At 30.2% G+C, this 17,943-nt stretch overlaps 1 protein-coding gene across 3 annotated transcripts in view; it reads left to right on the top strand.

Moving 5' to 3' along the window:
* Positions 1-17,667, top strand: part of LOC117168568 (DYRK-family kinase pom1-like) — a 282,401-nt gene extending 264,734 nt beyond the window's left edge. For 2 of the 3 annotated variants that reach the window (XM_033354318.1, XM_033354319.1), the window contains 7 exons: positions 5,502-5,643; positions 9,122-9,338; positions 9,413-9,670; positions 9,753-9,891; positions 13,142-13,457; positions 16,194-16,323; positions 16,406-17,667. In XM_033354318.1, the coding sequence (XP_033210209.1) occupies positions 5,502-5,643; positions 9,122-9,338; positions 9,413-9,670; positions 9,753-9,891; positions 13,142-13,457; positions 16,194-16,323; positions 16,406-16,862 (1,659 nt within the window). In that variant the 3' untranslated portion in view covers positions 16,863-17,667. The remainder of the gene's footprint in view (positions 1-5,501; positions 5,644-9,121; positions 9,339-9,412; positions 9,671-9,752; positions 9,892-13,141; positions 13,458-16,193; positions 16,324-16,405) is intronic. The other variant, XM_033354320.1, reaches the window with a different exon arrangement.
* Positions 17,668-17,943: the final 276 nt, after the last annotated feature.

Genomic DNA, 17,943 nt, shown 5'->3' with positions numbered 1-17,943 from the left:
CTGTCTGGGAAAATGAAAATTTGGCCAGAAAAATTCAGGGAATTTTAAAATTGTGATTTTGTAGGAACTCGGAAAACTAAAGCTTATTGTTAAAATTCCTACAAAAGGAAAATGTATAACACCTCTCGACCTAGAGCCCTCAGGTGTTCCGGTTGCGTCTGAACAATTAAGATTAGAACTCTCGTGTGAACGCCCCAGAAACTGGTGTAAATTTTATCACTTGTTTGTATACTCATTGAATAACAGGTCAATGCTCTATGCTCTCTGGCAAAACTAAATTAAAAGATCTTTCGGGATTTTAAGTTAATGGTCATTTCATTTCCAGAAAAGACTTAATAGAAATTAAACTAAAGTAATAATATGCTAATCAGATCTGTAAGGATCAATATTCGATCCTTACCAACAAATCCTACCTAATCTAATTCCAACTATATAATACGTTAGTTAGCAACCGAAGATTTCGAATTAATTAACTAAGTCAATTCTGAAAATATTATTGTTGAAAAGGGTCGTTAAAGGTGTTGTATTATACCTGCGGGGACACAAAAGGATTGTAGGCTGTGGATTAATAACAGTGTTTCTACAAAGAATTACTAACGGTGACAAATGCCTTTATTCCCGAAGAATATAGGAAAACATCTAATTTTTTAAAAAGGATCAGATCTTTAGCTGTTATTAAGTTTAGAGCAGGCCAATTCCAGCAAAGAGAAACTTAAAAATAACTAATCTAATCTTAATTAGATAAAAAATTAATTAGGAAAAAATCACGTGCACACTACGCATGATCCAAGATCAATTCTTCTTGGAAAGGATATTGCTGAACATTATTTTCTAAACACTACCGGAAATCACAAACCAAGAACTAAACTAAAAATATGATAATCAAATCTATAGGGTTCACTATCCTATCTTTAACAACAAACCCTATCTAATCTAATCTCAACTAGGCAAAAAAATAGACCCAACAAGAAAATAAACTAAACTCTTATCAGACATTACTCAATAAGGAATAAGGTCAACGCTTTAGGTCTCCTTAGCAAGAACAGCATGAAAAGGTCTTTTGGGAATTTGATGTTTTTGCCTATTAAAATATTAACTGCAAAAGCGTGATGCATGCTGCGCTTGAATTTGTATGATAATACCATAAGGCGAGGCCATAAGGACACCTTAAACTCGATATCGTTTCTTGCCTTGACGTCGAAACAAAGTGTGCACTCATGTGAGACATAGTCGTTCTTTTAGGAACTTTCTCTCGTAAATTTACCCGCATTGGATAAAAGACCCTTTAAAGTTTAAAGAATCCATTACATATATTTTTGAAAAGAAATTACATTTTCAAAGATCGTATTATAAACTTTCTATGAAGCGTTTTCGAGAAGCCAACGCCCACATTTTTTAATAAATGCAAGAACTTATGCTTGGCATGTGCTAAAGATGATAAGACGGGATTTTAGAAAGGCTGTGAGAAGGCAAACGACATAACTGCACCTGGAATTATTATCTTTTTTATATAACATTTATAAAATAAGCAGTGTCTTAGAAAATTCTGGCATTACGATAACACCATATTCTACTATTTGCATGCTTATCAGCGGTCATGCCGGATGAAGAGCATCTGTTAGGTTCTATTTTTGGGCGGACCTAACAACGAAACGAAAAATTACGGTCCTTCAGGACCTAAATTAAGGGCCGTTTTTTATTTTATCGTTAGGTACGCCCAAAAGCAGAACTAAGCAGATGCTCCTCCTCAGAAAACAAGCGGCCTTTACCGGGAGTGTTTTTGCTCTTTAGATTATGCCTCAGTTTATAAAGTCCAATTTGCTGATGATTTTCAAGGACCTTAAATATGTAAAAATCCAAGCTCACTTGAATAATTCTTTAATAATTGAGAGTAAACTCTTCTTAGCTCTTAGTTTCGCAAACAATGGCTCGTGACGTTGTTCGACGATCCTTTCTTATTACAGCAGTGATTACGTGCGCAATGGTACTTATTAGGTTAGAATATATGCAAGGACGCAGGAGAACGTATGGACACAAGTATTTGCAGAGTTGGAAAATTTATGCGGCTCAAGATTAATTTATCGTGCGATGACTTCAAAAACTGATTAGGGACTAACTCAGCAATAATGGAAAAAAATCTCATTTAAGGAATTGATTTGTAGCCCAAGTTTTCACTTGGCGAGTCGATTTTGTCTGGACTGAAGGGGACCTCATTAAGGGGTCATGAACCACGAAAACTTTTATAATTTACGTCCATGTGCTTGAGATTAGCCAGCAATGTGCTGGAATTACGTGCTATATTTCTTACCACTTGAAAGAGCATGACCCACGAATCGTAGGGTCCAATCGCACAATTGCAATTTATATCTCCTGCCCTCCCATGCTCGATTATTCGCTCGAATATTAATGTCTTTGGCTACTAGACTGAGAAGAAATTTAATGGAAGAATAATTTGAAAAGCCTTTGGTAGAAGTGTTTCATTTCGCTTACAACTGAACTCCAGTATCAAATTTCACACCTGCCACTTAAAGTATACCTTTCCGCTAAAAGCGTCTTTTCTGCCACTTAACATCGGCAATGAGAACAACATCAGTTTCATTTCCAATTTGTAATTTTGTTAATTAGTCTTTTAGAACTTTAAGAGTGGAAAAAGAACGTGGGATTAATGATTGGGAATCGCTGGAGCAATCTGCAGTTTATGATGCAAGATTTATCTTTGAACACCTACGGAAAAAATTACGTCCTCCGTAGGGACAAAGGCAAATTCTTCTAAGAGTGAAGTAAATTGCATTACGTGGCCGCTTTCTGAATCCTTACATGGGTTGCCATTCCCAGGTGTGACGAATGACGCTAACGTAATCGAAGACCCTTTCTAATCCTCTAACTAACAGTATGAAGAGATTCAATTATGAAATATTCCGTCCAGGAGGATGAGGATACCCAAAAAAACTAGCGAACAATACGATAGAGTAATCTATAAGAAATTTATAGAAAGGATTATTAATTCCGCCCCAAATGCGCCGTATTAAAAGTATTTTTTTTTTACAAATAGAGAATGAGTTAGAAAGACCGGTCTAGTTTAGGCAAGCACGGCAGCAATTTTTTTCTGAGGTTGAAGTTGAATCAAGAAAATTGCCAAATATCAGAAATTGTAGCGGTCTCATTTGGGCAAGCACGGCAGCTATTTTTTCCTGAGGTTGAAGTTGAATCAAGAAAATTGCAAAATATCAGTAATTGGATCGGTCTAGTTTAAACAAGCGCGGTAGCGATTTTTTCCTGAGGTTAAAGTTGAATCAAGAAAATTGTCAAATATAAGAAATTGGACCGGTCTAGTTTAGGCAAGCACGGCAGCAATTTCTTCCTGAGGTTGAAGTTGAATCAAGAAAGTTGCGAAATATCAGAAATTGGACCGGTCTAATTTGGGCAAGCGCGGCAGCGATTTTTTTTCCTGAGGTTGAAGTTGAATAAAGAAAATTGCCAAATATAAGAAATTGGACCGGTCTAGTTTAGGCAAGCACGGCAGCAATTTTTTCCTGAGGTTGAAGTTGAATCAAGAAAGTTGCGAAATATCAGAAATTGGACCGGTCTAATATGGGCAAGCACGGCAGCGATTTTTTCCTGAGGTTGAAGTTGAATCAAGAAAATTGCCAAATATTAGAAATTGGACCGGTCTAGTTTAGGAAAGCACGGCAGCTATTTTTTCCTGAGGTTGAAGTTGAATCAAGAAAATTGCCAAATATAAGAAATTGGACCGGTCTAGAAGCACGGCAGCAATTTTTTCCTGAGGTTGAAGTTGAATCAAGAAAGTTGCGAAATATCAGAAATTGGACCGGTCTAATATGGGCAAGCACGGCAGCGATTTTTTTCCTGAGGTTGAAGTTGAATCAAGAAAATTGCCAAATATTAGAAATTGGACCGGTCTAGTTCAGGAAAGCACGGCAGCTATTTTTTCCTGAGGTTGAAGTTGAATCAAGAAAATTGCCAAATATAAGAAATTGGACCGGTCTAGTTTAGGCAAGCACGGCAGCAATTTTTTCCTGAGGTTGAAGTTGAATCAAGAAAGTTGCGAAATATCAGAAATTGGACCGGTCTAATTTGGGCAAGCACGGCAGCGATTTTTTTTCCTGAGGTTGAAGTTGAATCAAGAAAATAGCCAAATATCAGAAATTGGACCGGTCTTTCTAAAATAGGAGTCATTTGACGCATTGTCTTAATCGTTAGTTTTTTAGATGTCCTCATACTCCTGGACGGTACTGTAATCTTTGAATATGACTGAATAATGTTTCCCACAAAATTGCAATTTAAAATTTGCAAATTGAAATTTTCCGGTCAGCCTGTGGAGTATAATGTCGCGGTCAATGGCTGAGCTATTTGAACGAGTTCATTGTCGAGTTCAGCAAATCGCGTGTTCTCTATCCTTCTTTTATCGGCATGTGAAACTCGCGAAAGACCTCTATTATGCGAGCCACGGGTTCCCGGTAAAATGGTGACTATAACCACTTTTTATGTCTTTTCCCCGTTTTTTTGTTCACCCGGTTCAACACGCGTTGCCAATTATTCATCCCGGTCGTTGACACTAACAAGGGTCGGAAAAATCGTAAATGGTAAAATATCACCTTCAAGGAAACCCAAAGGAGAAACTCCTTTCTGGGGATAAAAGTTCAAACTTCTGAATCCTCACCTTGTGGGATTTTAACGGAAAAGCATGTCCAGAGCTGCTTCACAGTGTTATTTTTCAAAGAATTATAATAAATTGATGTTGAAATTAAATTTAAAAATATTATGAAAAATTCGAGTCTTTTTAAAATATGTTTAGAACTTTTAAAAGTTGGAGTAAAGGAATATTCGATACATTTCTAAAAACTTTTTCCCACTTTTCAAATATTTCGAATCTATTTAAAATGACTTAACTTCCTAAAAATATTTTGAACTAATTTGAATTTTTCTCTGAATTAATCAATATTATTCAAATTTTTTAAAAATTACCCTAAAATCTTCTAAATTTTCACCTAAATTTTAAGACTTTAAAAAAATTTTTACAAGTTTAAATTATTTTTGAATCGTTTCAAAACTTCTGTATCTCTCTTTAAAAAATTTTTTTCCGAAATTATGTAATATGGCAAAATTGCAAAGTTAGCTTTAAAATCGTTTACAGACTTTTCAAAAATCTGCGAAAGTAATTAAAAATGTTTTGTGATCTTTTTTCAATTTTCTCTTGAAACTCCTTAAAAAACAATCATTTAAAAATTTCCCATAAATCTTAAGAACTAGTTAGTGCTTCTGATTTAGTATCCCGAATTTTCAACTCGATGTGGCACTTCGTGTTAAAATAAGTAGAGAAATAAAAAGTGTCGGTAAGGTAGGAAACTGGTCACGTGACATTGTAAAACTATTCCATTTGGAGAACCAAAAAATCGTTTTTCTCATGACAGCAATCAATTTTTTGAGCTGAAAATATTTTTTATCAGTCAAGTAATAGATGGTTTCTGTTTTTGTTTCAGAAGTTACCATCTCTTGGGAGCACCAAAACGACAAGGTTGGATAGATCGGACAACAATAATGCGAACAACTCTAACGCCAATACCATTCACAATTTGCCACTTCACGATCCTCTCCATTCTACTTCCAACGTCGACGGATATTGTAAGCAAAATTTACCACTTCCTACCAATTTTAGGCACTACATTATCTTAAGGCCATGTGACGAGTGGATCACGTGACCAGATTCCTACCTTACCGCCACCTTTCTTATTTCTCAACTTATTTTCACACGAAGCGGTGCATCGAGTTGAAAATTTGGAGTAATAAATAAGAAGCAATAAGAAAGGTGGGTTTGGTCTTAAACTTTAATAATTATAAAAAAAGCAAAAAAAAAATTATTTACAACAAAAAACTTTTTTTATAATTATTAAAGTTTAAGACCAGACCCACCATTCTTACTGAATTTTGTTTGGTATCCCAAATTTACTGCTTCTTGTGACGTTTCATGTGAATATAAGTTGGAAAATAAAAAAAGTGGCGGTAAGGTGGGAATCTGGTCACGTGACCCACTCATCACATGCCTTAAGAGATCCTTTAGGTAGAGTTCTGTCACTACGTTCCACTGTTTTGATTGGCCACGATTAAAGCGGAACCAGAAGTGATGAAAAGCGCGCGAATTTCAAACCAAATTTTACAATAAATTTACAATTTTTAAGAATAAAATGAGGGAGAAGATAACATAAAAAAAACTATTCTATTGTTTGTTTAAAAGTTAGATTTACTAGTTCAATTTAACTGTTCCATTTTTAGTTTAAAATTGATCTTTTTTAGCTGAAAATTCTTGTGTTTTGTTAAAATTAGTGTTTCTGGTAGAAAATAAATCTTCTTGGTTACAATATTTTGTTCAAAACTCGTTCTTTGTTTGATTAAACATTTTTTAAATGCAAATTTCGACATTTGCTTGAAAAGTGATCTTTTGTAGTTGAAAATTATATTGTTTGGTTAAAAATTGATGTGTTTTTTCCAAGGTTAATTTTTCGGGTAAAAGATTAATGTTCGTACTTGAAAATTATTTTTCTTGAGTGAAATATTCATCATTTTTATTAAAAATTAATCTTTTTGGTTAAAAATGAATTTATTTTGTTAAAAATTTTTCTTATTTGTTTTAAAACATTTTAAAATGTGTTTTTAACTATTCTATGTTTCATTTAATACATACATTTAAAAAATGCAACTATTTGTTTGAAAATTCAATTATATATTTAGTTGAAAATGCGTCTTTTTTTGGTGAACCATTAATATTTTTGTTTAAATACGTATTTCTTTGGTTGAAAATTCAACTACTCCATTTCTAAATTCATTTTTTGGATAAAAATTATTTTTTTGTTTTGTTAAAAATTGAACCATTTTGTTAAAAATTCTTCTTTTGTTGGTTGAAAATAATTGCGATAACTAAAAATTAACATATTAACTTTTTGGTTGAAAAGCAATATTTTTGAAAATTCAACAATTTGTCAACTATTTTAACTTATGAAAATTAATCTTTTTGATCGAAAGTGCGTCTTTTTTGGTAATAATTTAATGTTTTTATTCTATTCGATTTTTGGTTTAAAAACTATATTTTTCAGTTGAAAATTTAAACTATTGAATTAGAAATTAATGTATTTTGACAAAAGTTAATTTTTTGGTTGAAAATTAATCTTTGTAGTTGAAATTCATCCTTTTGGTTGAAAATTCGTATTTTTTTGGTATAAAATTAATATCCTTAGTCTATTCGCTTTTTGGTTTAAAAATTATCTGCTTTAGTTCAAAATGTAATCGAAAAAAACTATTGGATTGAAAATTAATGAATTTTGTCAAAAGTTAATTATTTCTAGAAAATCAATCCACGTGGTTGAAAAAAATCATTTTTCGGGGGAAAAAATTCATAATTTTCTTTGAAAATTAATATTTTTGGTTGATAATTTATATATTTTGTTGCAGATATAACTCTTTTCTAGAAAATCAATATCTTTGACTGTAATTACACCTTTTTTTGTTAGAATTTGAACTGAGAAAATTGATCTTTCTAGTTGCAAATTCATTCATTGTTGAAAATTGATATAAATATTTAGTCGAAATTGCTTTCTTTTTTGTGAAAAATTAACATTCTTAATTAAACATTTCTTTCTTTGGTTGAAAATTCAAATATTTTTTTGAAAACTCTTTTTTTGGTGGTTGACAATAATTTCCATAACTAAAAATTAACATGTTCCATTTTTGGTTGAAAACTAATCCCTTTTTAGTTGAAAATTCAACTGTTTGGTTAAAAATTCATTTATCTTGTAGAAAATTTATGTGTATGGTTGAAACCTAATCGTTTTGTTTGAAAATTCGTCTTTTTTTGTAAAAAACTCATCTTCGTTGTCTATTCAGTTTTTGGTTTAAAAGTGATCTTTTTTAGATAAAAAGTTAACCATCTGATTGAAAATTAATGTACTTTCTGATAAGTTAATACTTTCCTAGAAAATTAATGTTCGTTTTTGAAAATTCATCTTTTCAGTTGAAAATTAATATTTTTTTAGTACAAAATTAATCTTCTTGGCTAAAAATTCATCTTTTTGGTTAGAAATTCTAAGTTTCAGTTGAAAATTCAAAATTTCGGTTGAAAATTAATTTTTTTCGGTGAAAGAAGTTAACTTTCGTTAACAATTTATTTGTAATTAAATTTAGAATTTATAATTCTCATTGAAAATGTGTTTTTTTTTTTGTAGAAAATTTATCTTTCTGGTTGAAAATTCATACATTTTGTTGGAGTTTTTTTTATATTTTTATTTTGGTAAAAATTTGATCTTCTTGTTTAAAAATTCAACCAATTTGTTACAAAATTCATTTTTTTGGAGATAACAGAATTCATGTATTTTGTTGAAAAATCGTTTTTTTTTTTGTAAAAAAATTAATGTTCTTATTTAAAAACTCACTTATTGGTTAAAAGAAATTGTTTTATTGAAAATTCAGAATTTTACTTAAAAGTTCAGTATTCAGCTTAAAGATGTATCTGGTTTGTTTGAAAAAATTTGATCGGTTAAAAATATTAATTCATTTAACTGAAGATTTAACTATTCGATTTTTTGTTTGAAAGTTACCTCTTTTAATTGACAATTCAGACATTTTGTTGAAAATGCCGACTTTTTTGGTAAAGAAAACTTTTGTTTTAAAACCGAGTTAACTTTCTCATCCCCTCTACAGTCACATATCAGTCGTATATCTTTCATTGGACGCATTGAACGTGAATGCGTATCAAACTTTCGCGCCCTTTTTGAGGACTTCTGATTCCGGACTAATCGCGATGCGCAGTCACAAGTCTGTGTGAGCCTGCGTGAATTTGGGTCTCAACTATTCTCTAGCTTTTATGAATCGCTTAAAGTTCACAAAGGCAGGTTCACAAGTATTTGAAAAGAAACAAAAAGCGCGCCAAAAATTTGAAATTCGAAAATTGTGATTTCCAAATTTGTACAGTTTATTCAAGAAGATGTTTAGTTATTATTGCTTACGATGTTCGCCATTATTTTATTTAATCTCTTTTGTCGCTACCATTCTTCAGTAGCGTCACGTTATCGGTTTCGCAATAAAAAAAATAAAAAGATTTTCAAACTCTCAGGTGGAAGATTGCCAATGACGCCTCAGGAAGCCACCAAATTCTATGGCTCGAAGATCACGGAATTCGAGCGGGCGGAGATCGAAAAATATTCTGAAATTTGGTACTTGGGCCTATCGGCTTGCAAGATCCATGGCGAGGAAGGTGCCTCGCAAAATGGAGGATACGATGACGACAACGGAAGCTACAACAAAGTCCTTCACGATCACATCTCGTACAGGTAAAACCTGGGCCCATAACCTGTTATTGGAAACCCTCCCAAAATCATCATTCATATTCTATTCCTTTTATCAGGTACGAGATTCTTGAAGTGATTGGAAAGGGTAGTTTCGGTCAAGTCATCCGGGCATTGGATCACAAGACGGGGCAGCATATCGCTATCAAAATAATCAGAAACAAAAAAAGGTTCCACCATCAGGCTCTGATCGAAGTGAGAATCTTGGACCACCTTAGGAAAAAGGACATGGAGTCTAATTCGCAACACAACGTGATTCACATGCTAGAGTATTTTTACTTTAGAAATCATCTTTGCATTAGTTTTGAATTAATGAGGTGAATAAAACATAAACTTAAAAATTTAGCTGAAAAAACTTAAATAAAACTTCGAATCTCACGGTCCATTCTTTCTTTACAGTTTAAACTTATACGAGCTAATTAAGAAGAATAATTACCAAGGATTTAGCCTAAGTCTGATCCGGAGATTCGCTAATTCTCTTATAAATTGTCTGAGGTTGCTGCACAGAGAAAATATCATTCACTGCGATTTGAAACCAGTAAGTGGATTCCGATTTACCGATGACTTACAAAATTCCAAAGAATTTTTAATATTTTACTGTATTTTTAAAACTTCTTAGGCATTTTCAGCAGCTTTTAATTTGAACTATTTTAGGGAATTTTAAAAGATTCCAAGGATTTTTTTTCATTTATTTCATTTATTTGAAATGATTTTTGAAAGCTTTTGAAATATTATCGAGTAAAAAATGTTCTGGAATTTTTGATGATATGGAACGATTTTACAGGACCTTTAAGGTTTTATGATATTTTGAAAGATGTCACGAAATTTTATAAGGCTTCCGAGGAGTTTAATAAATATAGGGTTTTTTTAAAAAGCTCTCAAGGTATTTTATTAAATTTTCCAGGATTTCAAGAAATATCACCACATTCCATAGAATTTCATGAAATTTAATAATAATTTAGTGGTTTTTTAAGAATTCTTTTTTAAAAATATTTTTTAAGGTTTCGAAGATTTGAAGGGATTTACAAATTATTTTTAGGAATTCATACTGAATTATTTTAATTCTTCAGAATTATTTTGTATCTTTTAATTCAATTTAATTCTTCGAAATTAACTTAAATCGATGGATTGTCTAAAAAGTTTTTATTTGATTTATCGTGAAGGGGATTAAAAATATTTTAGGAAATTAAAAAAAATTCCAAGATATTTTCAAAAGATTTAAACAATTTCAGGGGTTTTCATAATTTTACGGGATTGGAAAAATGTTGCAAAAAGTCGAATTATTAAAAAAAAAACAAGAAGTCTCGACCAAAAAGTTGAATGTTTGAGAAAGAATTTTTTTAATTTTGAAGAAAGCTTAACTTTTAAACCTTATTGTTAAATTTTTAACTGAAAAGATGAATTTTTAAACAAAAATATTTATTTTCTACTAAAAAAAAAGAATTTTTAAACGATAAGATTAATTTACTACCAAAAAATACGAATTTTCAAGAAAAATTCTCAACTCAAATTTTTTGTTTAATTTTCTACTGAAAAAAAGGAATTTTTATTTAAAAAGTTTAATTTTTTTCCTAAATTAGAATTTCCAAACAAAAAGAATAATTTGTTACCAAAAAAGATGAAATTTGAAGATAAATAAGAAATTCTCAACCAAACAGTTGACATTTTAATAACGAAAGATTTTTTTTTTGAATTTTTAAGAATATAACTCAAATTTAAAGCCGAGTTAAATTTTTAACAAAAATATGCATTTTTAAACGAAAAGATTAGTTTTCTACCGAGAAAAACGATTTTTTTACCAAATTCAAGAATTCTCAAACAAAAAGTTGAACTTCCTTCTAAAAAAGATGAATTTTAAAAGAAAAAGATTAATTTATTACCAAAGAAGACAAATTTTCAAGAAAAATCAATAATTATTAACTCAAAATTGTTTTTTTAATGTTCTACCGAAAAAAACGAATTTTTAACCAAAAACTTGAATTTTGTACTAAATTAGAATTTTTAATCAAAAAGATTAATTTACTACTAAAAAAGATGAATTTTCAAGAAAAATAAAAAATTCTCAACCAAAAAGTTGAATTTAAAGAAAGAAAGAATTTTTTTTTTAATTTTTAAGAATTTAGTTCAAATTAAGTTCCTAGTTAAATTGTTCACAAAAAGATTTGTTTTCTACGTAAAATTTTTATAAGATTTCCCAGGATTTCAATGATTTTAAGGGATTTTAAAGGTTTCAAGATATTTTAATACATTTTTTAGGATTTCAGGAAATATCATAGAATTTCATTAGATTTTATAATAATTAGTATATTTTAAAGGATTTATTCACGAGAATTGTGAGGTATTTTGTAGGATTTCAAAAGATTTAAAATGTTTAGGGAATTTAAACAGATTTCAAGGCAAACATACATTCAAACATACTCAGTTCAATACATTTTTTCATATTTTTTAAATTGTTTTCAATTCATTTGACTGTTTTTTGAATGCATTATGCTTTTCATGAATTTCATCGATTACTTCTCGTTTCCCTTGATTCCGTCTAAATTCACTCAAATTTTACTGAAGATAAATTAAATTTCTTTACAAGCAAAAAATAATAATTTTAAACCCAAAGTTGAAACCAAAATTGAATTTTCAAACAAAAAATATGACTTTTTAGCAAAAAAATTAATTTTCCAAGAAACTGATGCAGTTTTAAACACAACAAAAATGAAAATTCAAACCCGGAAAATTATTTTTTCACCCAAAAAAAGAGAATCTTCAACTGAAAAAGATCATTCTTAAAATAGACTATTCCACTAAACAGTTAAAATTTCAATTAAAGAGATGAATTTTCACCAAAAAATATGAATAATTAAAAAAAAAGATTTCTTAACAAACTGATTCAACCAAATTTATCAAACAAAATAATTGAACACTCAAGAAAAAGAGAATAATTGTTAACCAAAAAGTGAAACTTTCATTTAAAAAATTACTTTTCCACAAAAACAGATGCTTTTTGAAATCAAAAGGATAAATTTTGAGAAAAAAAATAGTTGAGTTTTTTATTTAAAAACATTTCAGTTGATTTTTCACCATCAAAATAGGAATTTTTAGAACAGAAATAAGTTTCTTCGAAAGAAATTGAAATTTTTTTGCTGAAGTCATATTTTTGGTTTGAAAATTCAATTTTTACAGTGGAAATTTGTCTTCTGGCTTGAAGGTTCAATAATTTAGATAAACTTTTATTTATTTCTTGCGTGAAAAATATTTGTTGGTAAATTCGTCTTTTCGGTTTTAAAATTCTTTTGTTGTTGTTGTATAAATTTCATTTTTTTAAATTGAAATATGAACTATGACACTTTTTTGTTCATAAAATATTCAATGTTAAAAGTATTACAAGGTGAAAATGCTGGCTTTTGAATATTAATTATTTGAAATGAAAAAATTATAAAGGAAAAATCAGGGAATTTTTAAATGTTCTCGGTTACGCATTTTTCCGCAATGGGCGCTACTAGTACACTAACTAAATCCTAAGCTATTTCTTCGTAATTATTATTAATTATTGGTTCATAATAATACATAAGAGCCATTTAGAGACATTCATACTTTGAAAACCATGTTTAGAAAACATTTTTACTTTTTTTTTTTAATTTTTCGTAATTTGGGTAGTTTGAATTTTCCCGCGATGAATGACGTCACAAGGGTATAGCCAATCCATGCGTTCGAAGAAAAATGGCGCGAGCGGGAGTAAAATTCAAACTTTATCAGGAAAAACATGTTTCTTTAAAAACATGTTTTGATCTTTGCAGGAAAACGTTCTTCTGAAGCAGCGTGGAAGCAGTTCTATCAAAGTTATCGACTTCGGATCGTCCTGTTATAGTCATCAGCGAGTCTACACTTACATTCAGTCTAGATTTTACAGAAGCCCGGAAGTAATTCTTGGCTTGCCTTATGGAACGCCAATAGATATGTGGAGTTTGGGTTGCATTTTGGCCGAACTTTTCACTGGATATCCATTGTTCCCGGGTGAGAATGAAGTCGAGCAACTCGCCTGCATCATGGAAGTTTTGGGAAGACCAACTGAACAACTCATCAGTCACGCTTCTCGTCGAAGACTCTTTTTCGGTACATTTTTTTTATATTTTATAATGAATCGTCCATAAATTACGTTACCATTTTTTACGAATTTGTACCCCCCCCCCCCTTCTTTTGTTTTTATAGCGAGTCGAGTTGACCATGTGGCGAATTATAAACTTCAGTAATAAATTAACAATTAAAATAAAAAAGTGACTTTCCGAGCAAGTGTTGAAATGTGTCTCACGAAAAATTTATGTGACAATTCTTGAATTGTTTAACTAAAAAAGGTAAATTTTTACACGATAAATAGACCAGTTAAACTTTTGATTAAAAATAATAATTTTAACTTATAATAACAAAACGAATTTTCTACCAGATGATTTTTGTTTTAAGCTTTCAAGACAAAATGACGAATTTTTCTATAAAAAACAAATGTTGAATTATCAAATCAAAAGTATAAAATTGGGATAAAAATAATTAAGTTTGCACCAAAAAGACGATTTTTAACCAAAATTCTTTTAATTTAACAAAAAGTTGAATTTTTACGTAGAAAAGAAGTAGTTCAACTTTTAAACCTAGTTGATAAATGTTTAACCTAAAAGAGGAATTTTTAAAGAAAAAGATTAATTTTCTACCGAAAAAAACGAATTTTTAACGAAATTAAAAAATTCTCACGGAAAAAGTGTAATTTTCTACAGAAAAAAAAACGAAATTAAAAAATTCTCACCGAAAAAGTTTAATTTTCAACTAAAAAAAATGTTTAAACAAAAAGATTAAGTTAATACCAAAAAGAAAAATTTTCAAGAAAAAGAAAGAATTCTCAACTCAATTTTTTTAAATGTTCAACCGAAAAAACGATTTTTTAATAAAATTGAACAATTCTCAAACAAAAAGTTGAATTTTCTACTAAAAAAGAATTTTTAAACAAAAATGTTAATTTACGGCCAAAAAAGACGAATTAAAAAAAAACATGAACTCTCAACCAAAATAGATGAATTTAAAAATAAAAGATTAATTTTATACTGAGAAAAAATGATATTTTAACAAAATTTAAGATTTCTCTAACAAAAAGTTGAATTTTCAACTAAAAAAAGAAGAAAACAAAGAAATTTTTTTAATCCTTAAGAAAGTAGTTCAACTTTTAAACCTAGTTTTTAAATTTTTAACTAAAAATATTAATTTTTAAACAAACAGATTAATTTACTAGAAAAAAAAATGAATTTTTAATAAAATTCAAGAATTCTCAACTAAAAAATTGAATTTTCTACTAAAAAAGAATTTTTAAACGAAAAGATTAATTTAATAAGAAAGATAAAAAAATGAATTTTCACGAAAAATTCCGAATTCTGAACCAAAAAGTTGAGTTTAAAAAAAAAAAGAAAAATTGTTTACTTCATTTTCAAAAAAGTAGTTCAACTTTTAAACCTGGTTGTTACATTTTTGATCAAAAAGATGAATTAAAAAAAAAGATGAATTTTTTACTGATAAATGACAAATTTTTAATAAACTTTAAGCTAAATTTTTAACTAAAAAATTAATTTACTACAAAAAACATGAATTTTTAATAAAATTCAAGAATTCTTAACCAGAAACTTGTATTTTCTATTAAAAAAAAGAATTTTTAAACAAAAAGATTAATTAAAAAAAAAACGAATTTTCAAGAAAAATCAATAATTTTCAAACATAAGGTTGAATTTCTAAGAAATTTAATTTTTAATTTTTAAGAAAGTAGTTAAACTTTAAAACCTAGTTGTTAAATTTTTTACCAAAAATGAGAATTTAAAAAAAATATTTATTTTCTACCGAGAAAGACGAATTATTAACAAAATTCAATTTGAATTTTCAACCAAAAAAGAATTTTTAAACAAAGTATTAATTTTCTACTGAAAAAAAAACAAATTTTTAAACAAAAAGGTTAATTTTATAATAAAAACAAAACGAATTTTTAAGAAAAATTAAGAATTCTGAACCAAAAGGTTGAATTTTTACAAAAATTTCTTTTTGATTTTTAAAAAAGTAGTTCAACTGTAAGACCTAGTTGTTAAATTTTTGCCCAAAAATATGAATTTACAAAAAATTCATTTGTTTCCGTAAAAAGATGAATTTTTAACAAAATTCAATTTGAATTTTCAACTAAAAAAGAATTTCTAAGCAAAAAGATTAATTTTCTACCTATCAAGAATTCTCAACCAAAAAGTAGAATTTTTAATTAAAAAAGATAAATTTTCAAACAAAAAGGTTAACGTACTATGTATTAAAAAGACAAACTCTCAATAGAATTCAAGAATTCTCAACCAAAAATTTGAATTTTTATGAAAGAAAGATAGAAAACTTATTTTAAAACAATTTTTAAGAAAATCGTTCAACTTTAAAACGTAGTTGCTAAGTTTTTCACCAACAAGATTAATTTCTTAATGAAAAAAACGAATGATTGATAAAATTCAAGATTTTTCAACCAAAAAGTTGAATTTTCTACTAAAAAGGAATTTAAAAAAAATGATTAATTTAGACACTAAAAAAAAGATTTTTTAATAAAAATCAAGAATTGCCAAACAAAAAGTTGTAGTTTCAACTAAAAAGTATATATTTTTTAAACAAAAAGATTAATTTAATAAAAAAAAAAACTAATTTTTCACAAAAAAATTCCTCTAAATTCCAAAAGGTACACGCGTAACGTTACTTTTGACTATAAAGTGGCAACGTAATTTAAAAACGATGCTTAAGCATCCCTCCATGAACTAAGTCAGATCAAAAAAATGACCCTAAACTGATCAATTTTGACAGATTCGAAAGGAAACCCTCGTTGTTTGACGAACAGCAAGGGAAGAAAGAGGAGGCCGGGAAGTAAAAGTGTAGCAATCGCTCTCCGTTGTCACGACACTCTCTTCGTTGACTTTGTCAGCAGATGTCTCGAGTAAGTTGAAACCCTAAACGAGGACAATCTCCTAAAGACAACACTTTTGACACAATTCACAATTTTTCCTTTTCTCTCTCAGATGGGACGCAAAGAAACGGATGACGCCCGATGAAGCGATGCGCCACGAGTGGTTGAACTCCTCCTCTTCCCATCTCAGTTCTTCAACCTCGACAATGACCTCTTCAGTTGGAAGTGCAGGAGTGGGTGTCATGGAATCTTCCCAGACTCACACTCAAACAGTCAGCGTCCAAAATGCGCCTCGACAACGGGCAACCACCATGGAAGACCCTCAGCAGCTCTACTCCCTCTACAGGCTCTACCGGGGTCGAAAATGCGTCTCGAAAATCACAGCTATCGATAATACCGACTCTGGGGGGCTGATGGTCAAGAGCAAACTGAACGGAAGTGCCAGCAGTCACGCTTTAGCTGCCGGAGCCCAACCCGCGACTTCGAGACACGCCTCAACCGGCGACATCGTCGCCAGTCTTGATCCCAATCTGGACGACTCCGGCACTTTTTTGCCACCAATCTTGTGAAGTCGGGTCTGCGCTAGCCACTTCTAAATCGACTGGTTCGACTCGCTTCCCGAGCTTGTACATTCCGAACAAGTCTTGCGAAATCAGAGTGTAACGACAATAATCATCGCCAGTGGCGGCGAGTTTAGATGGTTGATCAAGTGGCTGGCTAGGGACTAAATTCTATTATCAAGCTGTTAGGCCAAATCGACCTAAAGGAGACGCTAGACTGATATCGACTGGAACATTAAGGCGATCCCATGATATTTATAGAGACACGGTATGATCTGATATTGTTCCGAACTACGTAAGTAAATGTGTAATTTCCCGCGCGACTCGACTTACTTCAGGGAGCAAGCCAATTCCGACGATCAACTTATCACCCTTTTAATGAGGTAGAGCACACCAATTCTATTTTGGAATTTAAATTCGACTCGAGGTGGAGCGCGGACGTTGGAGAGGGACCCCAGCCAACCGGGGGATTCCCCGACTTACAGGGGATTCCCCGAATAATGAGTATTCTAACATTACGTCACGCTCGGCCGTGAACGTCGAAATATCTAATGATGTCCGACTTCTGGACTGCGAAGCATTGATTATAAAGGAGTTTTGACTAAAATTAATTATTGTAGACGAAAGTAAGTGAAAAATCATAATATGTCTTTGCTTTTCAGATCAAAAAGCCATTTATTTCATTGTTGTTGGCAATTTGGGAAGTGTGCGATTTTAAAAATCCAAACAAAAAATGGGCCCTGATTGAGGTTAGGTTGCATTGTTGTGATAGTTGTTGGCCGAAAACATTTTCAAAATTCTCTCACTTTTCTTTGACTAATTTTTCATTTAAAATCATTAATATTCAAATACAAGCATTTTAATCTTGTGATACTTTTAACATAGAATATTTTTAAAAAAGAATAAAAAAGTAATGTATTTACAAATTTCAAATTTGAAATTGATTAATTTATTTCTTAAGGAAATTATTTTCTCCTATAAAAGATGACTTTTTAACAGAATACTGGAATTTTCGAAAAAATAATTGAATTTTTAACATAAGAGTTTAATATTCAACCTAAAAAGACATATTTGCAGAGAAAAAGTGTTA

The sequence above is a fragment of the Belonocnema kinseyi genome, chromosome 1, assembly GCF_010883055.1.
Source record: "Belonocnema kinseyi isolate 2016_QV_RU_SX_M_011 chromosome 1, B_treatae_v1, whole genome shotgun sequence".
Lineage (NCBI taxonomy): Eukaryota > Metazoa > Arthropoda > Insecta > Hymenoptera > Cynipidae > Belonocnema > Belonocnema kinseyi.
Note: the sequence above shows the minus strand (reverse complement) of the source record. Positions and strands in the feature narration are given on the sequence as shown.